Source organism: Vanellus vanellus, assembly GCF_965231255.1.
Source record: "Vanellus vanellus genome assembly, chromosome: 4".
NCBI lineage: Eukaryota > Metazoa > Chordata > Aves > Charadriiformes > Charadriidae > Vanellus > Vanellus vanellus.
In genome coordinates, this window is record NC_138909.1 from 65777899 (window position 1) to 65791700 (window position 13802).

General features: G+C 45.7%; 1 protein-coding gene across 3 annotated transcripts in view; it reads left to right on the plus strand.

Annotated features, from left to right (window-relative positions):
* Positions 1-675: 675 nt before the first annotated feature.
* The window catches only part of PCDH7 (protocadherin 7), a gene marked incomplete at its 5' end in the record, with an annotated part of 284465 nt that continues 271338 nt past the window's right edge, over positions 676-13802 (plus strand). For all 3 annotated transcript variants that reach the window (XM_082482800.1, XM_082482801.1, XM_082482802.1), the window contains one exon: positions 676-3888. In XM_082482800.1, coding sequence (XP_082338926.1) covers positions 676-3888 — 3213 coding nt within the window. The remainder of the gene's footprint in view (positions 3889-13802) is intronic.

Sequence of the window (13802 nt, forward strand, 5' to 3'; positions counted from 1 at the left end):
TCCTATCAGCTGTGCAGCTACCGACATTATTGGGATTTTTATTTTTTTCTTTACCTTTTTAAATTATTTTATTTTTAAGAACTGCCCATTGCTAAGAGGATTTGGAGTTTCCCGGACACAAGCCCTTTGAATAAAGCGAATCACATTATTTTTTTTTTCCCCTGTGTGTGCAGAGAGGGAGAAGAATAAAGCTAATGCCTCGGTCGTAAACGGCTGAGAGAGAGAGAGAGAGAGAAAAGAGAGGGAGAGTGTGTGAATTGTAGTTAACTCTAGTGTCGAAGAAGACGACCTGGGGGGCTTCGAATCGCGCAGTGCTTCTCCTGCTCTTATTGCAACCCTTGCAAAGTGATTACAGTAAAATCAGAGAGGAGGAGGAGAAGGGGGAGGAGGAGGAAAATCCCATCCTGTCTACCGAGATGAATCTTTAAAAAGCAAAATACACTGTCCCGTGAACTGTAAGTATATCGCAACTGGAAGGCAGGGAGAGCAGCAGAGGAGCCAGCAGCAGGGTTTTGACCACCGATTGCACCAGCCATGAGACAATAAGTTTCCAGGAACAGAAGGATTTTATAATTGATCACCCGGACGCTCAGCCGCTCTCTTGGCTTATCGGGGGAGTTTACTGGGGGGCAGGTGGGAGTGAGGGGAGGGGGGGAGGGTGTCGGTGCGAGGAAGATGAGGAAGATGCGGACTCTTCTTGGCTTTGTGCATTGCTGCTGCTGCTGCTTCTGCTTCTTGCTCCTCCTGCCTCCGCCGCTCTGGGTCAGCCCGGCAGCGGCCAAGCAGCTCCTGAGGTACCGGCTGGCCGAGGAGGGACCCGCCGACATCCGCATCGGCAACGTGGCTTCCGACCTGGGAATCGTGACGGGCTCCGGAGAGGTGACATTCAGCCTGGAATCGGGCTCCGACTATCTCAAGATCGATAACATGACCGGGGAGCTGAGCACCACGGAGCGGCGCATCGACCGCGAGAAGCTGCCGCAGTGCCAGATGATCTTCGACGAGAACGAGTGCTTCCTGGACTTCGAGGTGTCGGTCATCGGCCCCTCGCAGAGCTGGGTGGACCTCTTCGAGGGCCGGGTCATCATCCTGGACATCAACGACAACACCCCCACCTTCCCCTCCCCTGTCCTCACGCTCACCGTGGAGGAGAACCGCCCCGTGGGGACCCTCTACCTGCTCCCCACCGCCACCGACAGGGACTTCGGCCGCAACGGCATCGAGCGCTACGAACTGCTGCAGGAGCCCGGCGGGGACGGCGGCCGCCGCGGTGGCGGTGGCGGCGGAGGCGGCGGCGGCGGCGGCGGCGGCGGGGGGGGCTCGGCCTCGGCGGCCTCCGAGAGCGCCCTCTACCCCGGCGGCAGCAAGCGGCGGCAGGAGGCGGACGCGGCGGCCCGCAGCAGCGTCTTCGAGCTGCAGGTGGCCGACACCCTGGACGGGGAGAAGCAGCCGCAGCTGATCGTCAAGGGGGCGCTGGACCGGGAGCAGCGGGACTCCTACGAGCTCAGCCTCCGCGTACGGGACGGCGGCGACCCGGCGCGCTCCTCGCAGGCTATCCTGAGGGTGCTGATCACCGACGTGAACGACAACAGCCCCCGCTTCGAGAAGAGCGTCTACGAGGCGGACCTGGCGGAGAACAGCAGCCCCGGCACCCCCATCCTGCAGCTGCGAGCCGCCGACCTGGACGTGGGGGTGAACGGGCAGATCGAGTACGTCTTCGGAGCGGCCACAGAGTCCGTCAGGCGCCTGCTGAGGCTGGACGAGACCTCCGGCTGGCTCAGCGTCTTGCACCGCATCGACCGGGAGGAGGTGAACCAGCTTCGCTTCACCGTCATGGCCCGAGATCGGGGCCAGCCCCCCAAGACAGACAAGGCCACGGTCGTGCTGAACATCCGTGATGAGAATGACAATGTGCCTACCATCGACATCCGGAAAATAGGGCGCATCCCGCTCCGGGACGGGGTGGCTAGCGTGGCCGAGGACGTGCTGGTGGATACCCCAATCGCCCTGGTACAGGTGTCGGACCGGGACCAAGGTGAAAATGGGGTGGTGACCTGCACCGTGGTGGGCGACGTGCCCTTCCAACTCAAGCCAGCCAGCGAGGGTGAAGGGGAGCCGCAGAACAAGCGCAAGTATTTCCTCCATACTTCAGCCCCTCTGGACTATGAGGCTGTCCGCGACTACAACGTGGTGATCGTGGCCGTGGACTCAGGCAGCCCCAGCTTGTCCAGCAACAACTCCTTGCTGGTGCGGGTTGGGGACACTAACGACAACCCTCCTGTGTTCAGCCAGGCTGTGCTGGAGGTCTCCTTCCCAGAGAACAACTTGCCTGGTGAGAGGGTGGCCACAGTGGTCGCCACGGATGCAGACAGTGGCAAGAACGCTGAGATCACCTACTCCCTGGAGGCCTCACCCCTCTCCTCAGAGGCACCGGGCGGCATCTTCAGCATTGACCCGGACTCTGGGGATGTGTCGGTGCAGGCAGTGCTGGACCGTGAGCAACGTGACACTTACGAGTTCCAGGTGACAGCCCGGGACAAGGGCGTGCCGTCACTGCAGGGCTCCACTACGGTGGTGGTGAGGGTGGCAGATCGCAACGACAACGAGCCACGCTTCATGCAGGACGTGTTCACTTTCTACGTGAAGGAGAACCTGCAGCCCAATAGCCCAGTAGGCATGGTGACTGTGATGGACTTCGACAAGGGCCGCAATGCAGAGCTCAGCCTCTCCATCCAGCCTGGTGACCATGACCAGGCAGCTGGCATCTTCTCCATTGAGAATGACACCGGAACCATTTTCTCCACTGTCTCTTTTGACCGGGAGCAGCAGACCAGCTACACTTTTAAGGTGAAGGCAGTGGATGGAGGTGAGCCACCACGCTCTGCCACGGCCACCGTGTCCCTCTTTGTGATGGACGAGAATGACAACGCGCCCACAGTCACCTTCCCTAGCAACAGCTCCTACACCGTGCTGCCACCCTCCAGCAACATGCGCACCGTGGTGGCCACGGTGGTTGCCACTGATGCTGACACTGGTCTCAACGCCGACCTCAACTACAGCATTATCGGGGGCAACCCCTTCAAACTCTTTGAGATCGACCCGGCCAGTGGTGTGGTGTCACTGGTGGGCAAGCTGGCCCCCAAGCACTATGGCCTGCACCGCCTCGTGGTGCAGGTGAATGACAGTGGGCAGCCGCCCCAGTCCACCACTGCCCTGCTCCACGTCTTTGTCAACGAGAGCCTGTCCAACGCCACTGTGGTGGAGAGCCAGGTGGCCCGCAGCCTCCACACTCCCCTGGCCCAGGACATCGCCGGTGACCCCAGCTACGAGCTGAGCAAGCAGCGGCTTAGCATAGTCATTGGCGTGGTGGCTGGCATCATGACCGTCATCCTCCTCATCCTGGTGGTGGTCATGGCCCGCTACTGCCGCTCCAAGAGCAAACATGGCTATGAGGCTGGCAAGAAGGACCACGAGGATTTCTTCACCCCACAGCAGCACGACAAGGCCAAGAAGCCAAAGAAGGATAAGAAAGGCAAGAAGGGCAAGCAGCCCCTCTACAGCAGCATCGTCACCGTCGAGGCTTCCAAGCCCAACGGGCAGCGCTACGACAGTGTCAATGAGAAGCTTTCGGACAGCCCCGGTATGGGGCGGTACCGCTCAGTTAACGGTGGCCCGGGCAGCCCCGACCTGGCCAGGCACTACAAGTCGAGCTCGCCGCTACCCACCGTCCAGCTGCACCCGCAGTCCCCCACCGCCGGCAAAAAGCACCAGGCCGTGCAGGACCTGCCCCCGGCCAACACCTTCGTGGGCGCCGGCGACAACATCTCCATCGGGTCGGACCACTGCTCCGAGTACAGCTGCCAGGCCAGCAGCAAGTACAGCAAGCAGGTAAGAGCGCTGCGCCCCGCGCCGCCGCGGTCCGTGCAACCCCCCTGCCCCCCCGCCCGCGCAGCCCCCGACACGCACACACACATACCCGCACCCCCCCGCACCCACCCCCCGGGTGAGAGAGCGGCGGTGCCCGCCTCCCCCCGCGGCACAAGCAGGCACCACCGGCAGGTTCAATGACCCCTTCAGCCTGGTATCCCCCTCCCCCCGCCCCCCCCCCGCAGGCAGTCAGGTGCCCGGACCGACACACAGCACGCAGGAAAGGAGAGTCAAGACATCTTTTATTATTATCATTTTGGTCATTCCCTCCGCTTTTCAGACCCGGCAGCCAACCAGCCCCTGCAACAGTCGCCCCGGCGGGACCGCCCCGTCGAGGCGGTGAGCGCGGAGCCTCCCCCCCCCCCCCCCCCCCCATTCGCCCCCCCCGCAGGCGCAACGGCAGCCGGCCGCGGGGGCGGGGGGCGGGCCCGGGGAACTCGGTCGCCAGCCCAGACGGCGAGCTGTAAGGCAACCTGAGGTGCCTTTATCAGCCGCCCACCCGCAGGCCAGTCCCGGCGGGGGGGAGTCCTGACCGGAGCCGCGCTCCCCCGTCCGCCCCCGCGGTGCTGCCGCCCCCCCCCGCCCCCGGCACCGCCTGCCGCGGCCGATGCCGCTCGCAGCGGGTACTTTCCCCCTCCCCCGTGGTGCTTTCCCAGCCTTAGGGAGAGCGAGCTCCGGCGGAGGAGGAAAGTTTGGCGGCGGTAGGCGGGTGTTTTGGGGCAAGGGGGTTGCTGCCCGCCTGCCGCCTCCTAAAAGCTGGGGGTGAGGGCGGATTTGCAGCCGCCGGGCTGAAGCGTTCACGGCTGTAATCGCCAGGTCGTTCATGAGGACCAAAACGCTTAAATAGTCTACAAAGCCTGTCTGCCCTCTAATTTACACCACTGAGGTTGCACTCGTTGCAGCAGTTGCTCTGAATACACAGCAGCGTTAGGGAGTTTGGAATCGCACCCCAGTATATTCTCATTGCCTTTTTTTTTCTTTCTTTCTTTCTTTCTTTTCCCCCCCCACCCCCCACCCCTTGTATATCACATGAAATTCATTCATTCAAGTTGAGAGGCCCTAATTTGCCAGCCCAGCTGCTGCATAGCTCTGTCTGGAGAGAGCGCGGCTGCCCTGAGACCTCTCAGAGCGCTGTGTGCCGCAAGGGACCGGCTCTGGTCTCGGCTCTGCTGGCGGAGATGGGTTCAGGGAAGCTCCGAGAGCCTGAAACTGGTGATGGACCTCTTTACCAGTCCTTGAAATAAAATAGGGATAGCACAGAGGAGGATCAAGCTCAGGAGTGAAAGCGTCTGTTTCGTTTATTTTATAAGACACATACGTAGTCTGAACAGAGGTCACTTTTCTTTAGGGGAGTACTTTTTGGGGTGACAGTAAAATGAGATACTTGACACCTGGTGACTTCCGTTACATCTTTCCATGTAAGATAATATTCTGAATGTTTCTTCAGCTACATGGCGTGTTACACAAGAACATAGAGATAAATGAATGCTGATTCATGTAAATACAGAGCCAAGTCTGGAACAGGGGAATTCTGACTAGTTTGACAAAAAATGCTTTCTTTTCAACTTATTAACATGCGAATATGATACACTATGGCTTTTTTTTTTTTTATACTTTGAAACGTCTGCTAGTCTACTACAATTGAAGTTTTACAATGTGTTGCCAGTACTTGCATTCTGCTCAGAAATACTTAAAATACTGTAAAAGAAAATGAATTGTATGAGCCACTCAGTCTTCCAGATCACCAGAAAAAAAAAAAGAAAAAAGGTGTGATTGATGTACTATCTGCCAGTATTTTTGTGTATGTTGTTTTACAAGGGATACAGATTTATAGAACTTTTGACACAGTAGTTTCTGGGTGATACATTTCATTAACTCTCTCCTGGAGAGTACATTATAATTTCAGTTTGAAAATAGTCTGTATAAAATACAAAGTACTAAAAAAGTTCCTAAGCTTCCATTTACTAAGGTTTATTAAGCACATAGTAGATTATGCCTTTTTACTGAAGACCGGAATAACAAAGTAGCAGTGGAACATATGCTAATCAGATACTGCTTCTTTCTTGCTGCTGCGATTCATCTAAACGTATGAATTATAAACTGTCAAAGTGTAATTTATTTTCAGTGTAAAAGAATGACTTGCATGCTAAGTGTAGGAATGGTAAAAGATTACACCATACAAATGACTATTTTGTTTGATAAAAAAATATTTAAGATTATAATATGTTTTGAATTCCTCGACATTTTTCAAGAATATATTTTTATATAAAATACATTAGAAGACTCATCAGTAGAAGGAAATGGCTTTATTACACTTTTACTTGCAACAGCCAAACCGAAAGAAGTACATGCTGAATTGCTCCATTATTTATCTAGTTTGTTACAAAACCAATTCCTCAGTGTCGATAGTTTTCCTTTGCAAAATATTTAGTTTGTTACGAAGGTTAGTTCGCCTGAGCAGCTTATAGTCAATATTGTAATGCCTTGTCTTTTTAGATTTGAATATGCAGAAAGTAGTTGCACACTTGTAAAGCACGCACGCAAGTTAAGGAGAGTGTCCAAGAAAACAGTAAAGGTAGTGCTAAATAACAGACTGTATGGGAGAGACTATCAGGCACGAAACTTCTGTTACCGCTTTCCTGTGGGTACTTGCCAGCTTATTGCTGAGTGACGTATGTATATGGCTTTGTTCACGCTTTTGCATAATAGTAGGGACATTAAGACGTCTTTGCATAAACCATACGTAGACTTTTCACATCACGAACACTGACAGTGCAGCATTCCTCAGTTTCTCAGGCAAACCACACGATGATTTTCGACACCCAAACCCACGTGGAGCTCTCTTTCAGCGCCTTGTTTAGAGAGAAATGTGAGGCGGTTGCAGATAAAGGGTTCTGGTGTGGTGGGTATCAGATGGTTTCATAGTTCAGCTGTACACGTGAAATGGAACCAGTGGCATATTGACGGGACCACGCTAGGGAGACTGGCTGAAATCTCTGAGGCCGCCTTTTTTTACTCTTTGGCAGTTCCCTTTGTTCTAAGGAGACATTAGAAGGTGTATAAAGTTTTAGAACAAATAAGTGGGCACGGCAGAACGTACCTGCTCTAAGTTACTGGAGATGAGAGCAATGCTAATTTCCCATTAGTGTAATTAGAATTGGTAATTGATACTTTTGTATATCTACAACACAGCAGTCAGGAAGTAAAGCCTCTACTTACGTGACCGACTGGTGTACCCCAGTGAATACAAGTTGTTTTCATCTTGATTATTTGATACTTCCTTTTTTAAGGTAATGCATCGAATTTCTTATATGAGTTCCCAAATACACCTTGTTTAGTACAGTACTGCATAGGAGAACTTCAGTGGAGAAAACTACAAACGATTTGTAATTCTCCTCCTTCTTGACGTCAGGTGTTTTACGCAAAGTTTAAAACTAAATTCTATATTCAGTAGGCTTCTGACATTTCACCATCACTTTTTGAGAAGATCTTTCACGAGTTTGACCTCTATTCTTGTCTTATTTAGCATGGTGTTACTCTGAACTATTCTTTTAGCCTGCCTTTTATCGATTTTCTCCCATTCAGTAAAGCACTAACATCTACCTAATGGCAAACAAATGTTTAAATCACTTAGCATTCCATAAGTCTAAATCACTTGCCAAAAGTTAAAGCGGTACAGAAGTATTTTGCTGAATGGGGATGAGTTTAAGCAAGTATTTTTCTGGATCACAGATTTAAAATCTGAACCCTCCAGGTGCTGCACGTTGCCTGTGAGGAGCCTGGATACCACTAACTTCCAGCAAAGGCAGCCAAAGATAAGGAAAGCTCAGTGCCCAAGAGGAATCCTTAATCCTTAATCATAATTCTAAGCATAGATTTCAATTGTAAAGAATTGTTTATTTTCTCACGTTACTTACAGATATACGTTTATCCTATATGCTCATTTTCCCCCTTTCTTTCACAGTGCAAAATAGTGGCATATGAGCAGGTTTATTTCACTGAAACTTTTAATCAGGAATATGAGATCAGCATGTTAACAACCACTCTCTGAAGGGTGGGCCTTTTAAAAACTCTATTTATATATTTACATTTTTGGGCCATCGTATTCTCTTGGTTCCTTTTTCACTTGCTCTGCTCAACAAACAATGATTATTGACTACTTAAAGCACTGCAGTTGTGGTGTTGCTGGTTGTTTTGTGTTTTTTTTTTGTTTGTTTGGTTGGTTTTTTTAGGAGATATTGGTCACCATCATTAGAATTAGCAGAACGAGTACAGGAATTTTTGAGGAGTGTTATTACTTTGCTTGGGGTATTGGCTTTCTGGCAATACTGTAATCCTTTCTGGATTATCCCTATGCCTTTTCTCATTGGAAATGTACTGTTTAGTGAAGAATAATGTTTATCACCCCAGAGTGTGTTCACACACTAGTCAAAACTAGATGCGTTTCCTGTAAAGTCTTATTTCCATGAAAGTAAAATATGTAGGAATTAATTTTTGAAAAAAGTTCTTCGTATGGTAGCCTGTTAATTTGTTTCATAACATTTCAAACATTAATCAGTCCGTTGCAATGTAGAACCATTTTGACTAGTTGATATCATGCATGTGAATTGAATCTATAAACTAAATGGGTCCGTTTCCCCATAAATATGCACATAAAACCAGCAGTCTTAATAGGACCCAAACCTCATGCATTAAGGGGGCAATCAGTTTAATCAGGCAGAAAAGCTTTTTTCTTGCTTATGTACAGACACACACATACACACAGAGGCTTATTTCAAAGACAAACCACAAAACAACTCTCAAGAATAAAGTTTTTCACAACTTTCAGCTAAGCAAATATATAATAATAGGAAAAATAACAATGTTTTGGTAACACCAAGTGCAATGTAGAGAAAAAAATGGGAACATTGTCATTAAGTGTAAACGTTTACATTGGCGACTTCTTTCAGACATTTAATTTTAAATACTGTTTGGTGCAAAGTGTACAGAAGTATATTTCAATTTTCTGTTCTCAATTTGCATTATATTAAATACTTTACAATTAGTTTTTAAAAGTGACCCACATTTGACCTTCAGTAACAAATTATGATGAAAGAGGGGCTAATTAAACATGAAATAGATGGATTGTTGATGCTTTCATTATCTATATTTAACACAAAGTGTTCCACTGATAAGTACAGCCTTTATTTTTTGCCTCTTCAGTAAAGTCATCTTGTACAGTGCGCAAATGACTAAGTTACCACTGAATCATTCTGCACTCCCAGGAGACGTACAGAGCCAAAAGGGACAGGATCTGAGTAAAGGAGGATTCATGCTCTGAATAAATAAAGAACTGTACTGTTAGAGGCAAGGGGTAGCAAGAAGCATCTTTAAAAGGATAGAATCTGATATATCCACTCAGACAGCTCGCTGGCATCGTACATACCGGTATGAACCTGGGTTATAGCCATGGTTAGCAGTTTGACTGGTGCTGTGTCAGACTTTGTATTGTAGTTGCGTCTTTCTGAGTGTTTCTTTTTCTTTCTCCCTCTTTTTTTTTTGTTTCCTTTTTTCTCTTTTCTTTTTTTTTTTTTTTTCTTTTATGTTCAGTTGCCTTATTTTCTGATATTTGGGATATTGGCTAGTTTGACCGACTGTCAGCCATGTTTCAGAGAAATACCTGTCTTGCAGCTTCAGGCACATTTTCTTTTTAAGGCTTTTCTTTCAAAAGCTTATAGAAGGTTTCTGTAGCAAGTGATCTGCTGGGCTACTTTGAGATGTAAAACTTATTAAATTGGTTTTGTGTTAAAATACGAAAGAAAATCAACAGACTTCAGAAGCAGTTAGCATTGTGCTTATGAGCCAATTAACTAAATGCTTCACAAGCACTGTGAACTCTTCACTATATTTGCTGCACATTTTAGTATTTAATTACCAATCTGAACAGGACGCATCATTTTCGTTTTCTTTGACTATGTACACAGGAAATATTGATACAGACGTATAAGCAATTCAGTACAAAATTTAGCAGGCTGGTTTTCTAAGTTATCTAGGCAAGTCTGCTTCCAACACATATTTAGAAACTGTCAGAGCTGCAAAACAGTTTCCTTTCTTCAGTCTCAGGTTGCATGTAATGTGTTCCATGTAATTTCTGTTCTACACTTCTCCTTTTTTATGTATTACCTTTTGAGGTGTTTTTATCCCACTGTGTGCTCAGGCAATGCTATTTCTGCATTTTTCTCCCCTGATTTTATTTTCCTAGAAGAGTAGATTTGTTGTCTGCCCGTTATCAGATTTTGGACTTTGCTAGTGTTTACTACATATTCATTTTAATCAATAATTAAAACAAGAAAAAATAGACCAACAGTTACTATTCAGAATCAAAAGACAAATTTAAATTATCGTTATTTTTTAATATAAATTTGCATTACTTCATTTTTCAAATCAAGACTTTAAAAGAAACTCCGACATTCATCATATGGGTGTACGTCAAGTTTATTGACTGGGCAGTTCAATGAAAAGTATTTTGGTAATATGGACTGTGCAATTCAAGTTATTCTAACCGTGCACACTGCATGGCCCAGTAGCAGTATAAGGAGAACTTTTAAAATACTGTTATTAAAAATATTTTAAATTATTTTCTTTCAGTTCAACTTTCTTTTCAGTCCTATCAAGCCTTGCTAGCTCTCTAGCCTACAAAGTGCATGTCGCTAGGTAAATAGTAAAAATGAAATTCACCCACATCCTGTATCCTTTCATGTTTTTTCTTATTTGTACTAAGTTGCACTGTTTGAAAATTTGTAACCTTAATTGATTGTAAGTAAAAATAATTTGTGAATTTAAGGTCTGAGTAAAACAGCAGATGAGATAAAATTACAGCGTCCCTTTGAGTTTTGACTTCTACGAAAAAAAGTCTATGGAGAAGGTAGAGAACATACACATATGAAAAGCCAGGACTGACTTACTGCCTTCCATATACTTCAGGCAACAGAGACTTCCCAAGGTCACTTTTATTTTGCTGTTGTGGATAACCAAATATCACACTAATTCTGGAGTAACTCCGAGTAGTTGGGGCATCGAAAATGTGATATACAATAACAGAAAAAGACAGAGGAGGACTTAAAACTTCTTCATTTCTTATTTTAGTGCAATTTCCTCTATAAATATTTAACTGAGAGCAGGTCATGAACAGATGTAAAAATCTCAAAATGTGATTATACCGAAGTACCAGTTAGTCAAGCTCCTGAATGACGCCAGTGACACACATTGGAGTCGTCCTATAAACGGGGCTTAACACGAGCCATTTGCTCACTCATGTACCCATTTTCACTGACAAATGTTGTAAAATTACAATTAAGAGCAGCTTTTGACTGTCTTCAAAAATTAGGGAATAAGTTTGATATATAAAAGAGATGAGCAATGTGGAGGAACCACTTCATTATTATTTTTTCCTGGAAGGAGAAGATGGGATAAGTTAAGAGTAAAAGTTTTGGATTTTAGAAGTTTGAACAGAAAAAATATTCTGGTCACATTTAAAACTGAAAGGTATGTAGAAGTGGTGTGCTTTCTTTTTTTATTGTTTATATCAATCAAACAATCGTCTCATTTAGGTAACACGGCTGTTTTGCAATCATTAGCTTGTAAAATGCTGCAGCATAACCCCAAAAGTATTGCTTGATTTTACTCAGAGTGGATCACAACCGATACAATTATTAAAAGCTGAAGAAGAGCGGTATGTTTGTCTTTCAAAATTTAATTTACCTTATTAACTACTGACAAAAGAGAGTATACTTTTTGAAGGCAAACACTATTTCATCAGATGAGATTTTGTTACAGATTTTATGTTTTGAATCCAGCAACCTAATGGCTGATTTTGTAATCCCTGAATGAAAGAAAGATGTTGTTGCAAGTAGCATTCCTGTAGTATTAGGAAGCAATAAAATGAATGTTTATCAAAGTATTTGATATAGGGTCTTTCCTTATCTACAGATAGTATAAAGTCAAATTATAGATAACGTAAAGCCAATTTTTTACAAGTAGGTACAGAAGGTAGGTGCTAGCTGAAAACCACTCACAGAATATGTGGTAGAACTGGAATACAGAAATACTGTTTCCATCTGCTATAAATTCAGAAAGAATTTTATCTCGCAGCCTTGTCTGATCCAATTCCTTTATGGTACCATATTGTAAGTAACAAAATGTTTGTCACGTGACAGGATAAAAATCCCTGCATTACATGGTCACATGATGACTGTGGAGAGTCACCCCTAAACTCCCCGAAGAACAGTTTCTTGACTGGGGTCGTGGCCAGGATGCTAAGGAAGTGTGTGCCTTTTGTGGTGTCTGCCAAGTGTTTTCTCTGTGGTAGCTCTTCTCAGAGCGAAGCAGGAGGGGCTGCTGTAATTTATTCTGCCTAACCGTGTATAGATGTCAAGGACTTTTCAGCCCTGGAACAGCGTAAAATATGAGAGGTAGCCCCTCCTTCCTTTGGGTACCAAATCCACGTGAGGCAGAATTGCTTTAACGCATTCTCAAGAGACTTACCCTGGGGGAAAATATCCTTTATCAGGGCAATACTTTTACAGGGATACAACTTGATGTAGCATTGGGTTTCCGAGTTCAGTGTTATGCTGAAAAATGAACTAAAGGAAATTATGGAGACTGTCATGGTGTTCCGGGCGTGATTCAGCTGTCTAAACATACGCATCCTCGTGTCACTTTAGATACCCTAAGGTTTCTGAGATACCTGCACAGAGCTGCACAGACAGAGTATATGACACAAGACCCGGCTGTCTTCTGGGGCAGTCTTCTGTAGCTGCAGCTCAAGGCCAAGCAATCACTAAATCCTTTGGTTTTCTTAAAGAAACAATAATTAAAATAAAATTAGGCACTCTGTGAACGTAGCGCATTTGGGCGAGGTTGAAAATTATTTTTCCAGTAAGAACGTAAGCACAAGTTTCAAATGTGTGTGCCATACACGTGCCTATTAATAGAACGCGCACCTGAGGATATATGTTTACATATATACACTGGTGTGAGGTTAAGAAGTTATTTTTGAATTGATAGAAACTGTTTCTGTTTTCAAAGAAACAATACTGACAGCAGTTAGCTTAACTGAATTTCCATTAGTCTTCAAACCTCTCAGGCAGATGTTTATCTTGTGTTCGGTGAAACTACAGGTAGCTCAACAAAGGTCAATCAAATGTAACTAATATCAATCACTGCAAGTTAAATCAGGTGGTATAATATTCAGAGACTGCTTTATATTAAAGCAAAATATAGATACAGAAGATCATTTTATCAGTTTGGATGTTACGCATCAAATCTCCCACATTTAACTTATCAGCATATATATAAGTATAATTTTCAAAATAACAGAGTAGGTTTTGCTCAGGTATTACATCCAAATGTAAAATTTTCTTTGTAACAGGCTCTGGGAATGATGGGGCTTTAATGACATTTCGAAAAGTATGATATTGGCATTAAATACAGTCTTACTCAAACTAATGGTACAGCCAGAGCATATGTGGCAAACTACCTTTGTTCAGTTACCTGATATGTCACGGCGTTTATTCGTGGAGTTGTGTGTTACCCCTTGTAGGCTTACTTATGGGAAACATTTGGCCTGAAAATTCCTATCCACTTTGTAATGCAAAACTTTCTCTCTCAGATGAAATGTAGCCATTTGCTTTGGCAAATCTGTTTCATTTAGCTGGGACTCCTTTTTGAAACGCTATATTTAACGAGAGAAAATACTTCAGTAGTTGGCAAGCTTTCTGAAGGTGAAAGACAAGAACAGAAATATAGATAATAAAACAACAGCAGATTAAAGTATTAGTTCCTTCACCTGGCCCCACCATTTTCACAGTGATATTTTAAGTCCCCGTTTTACCACC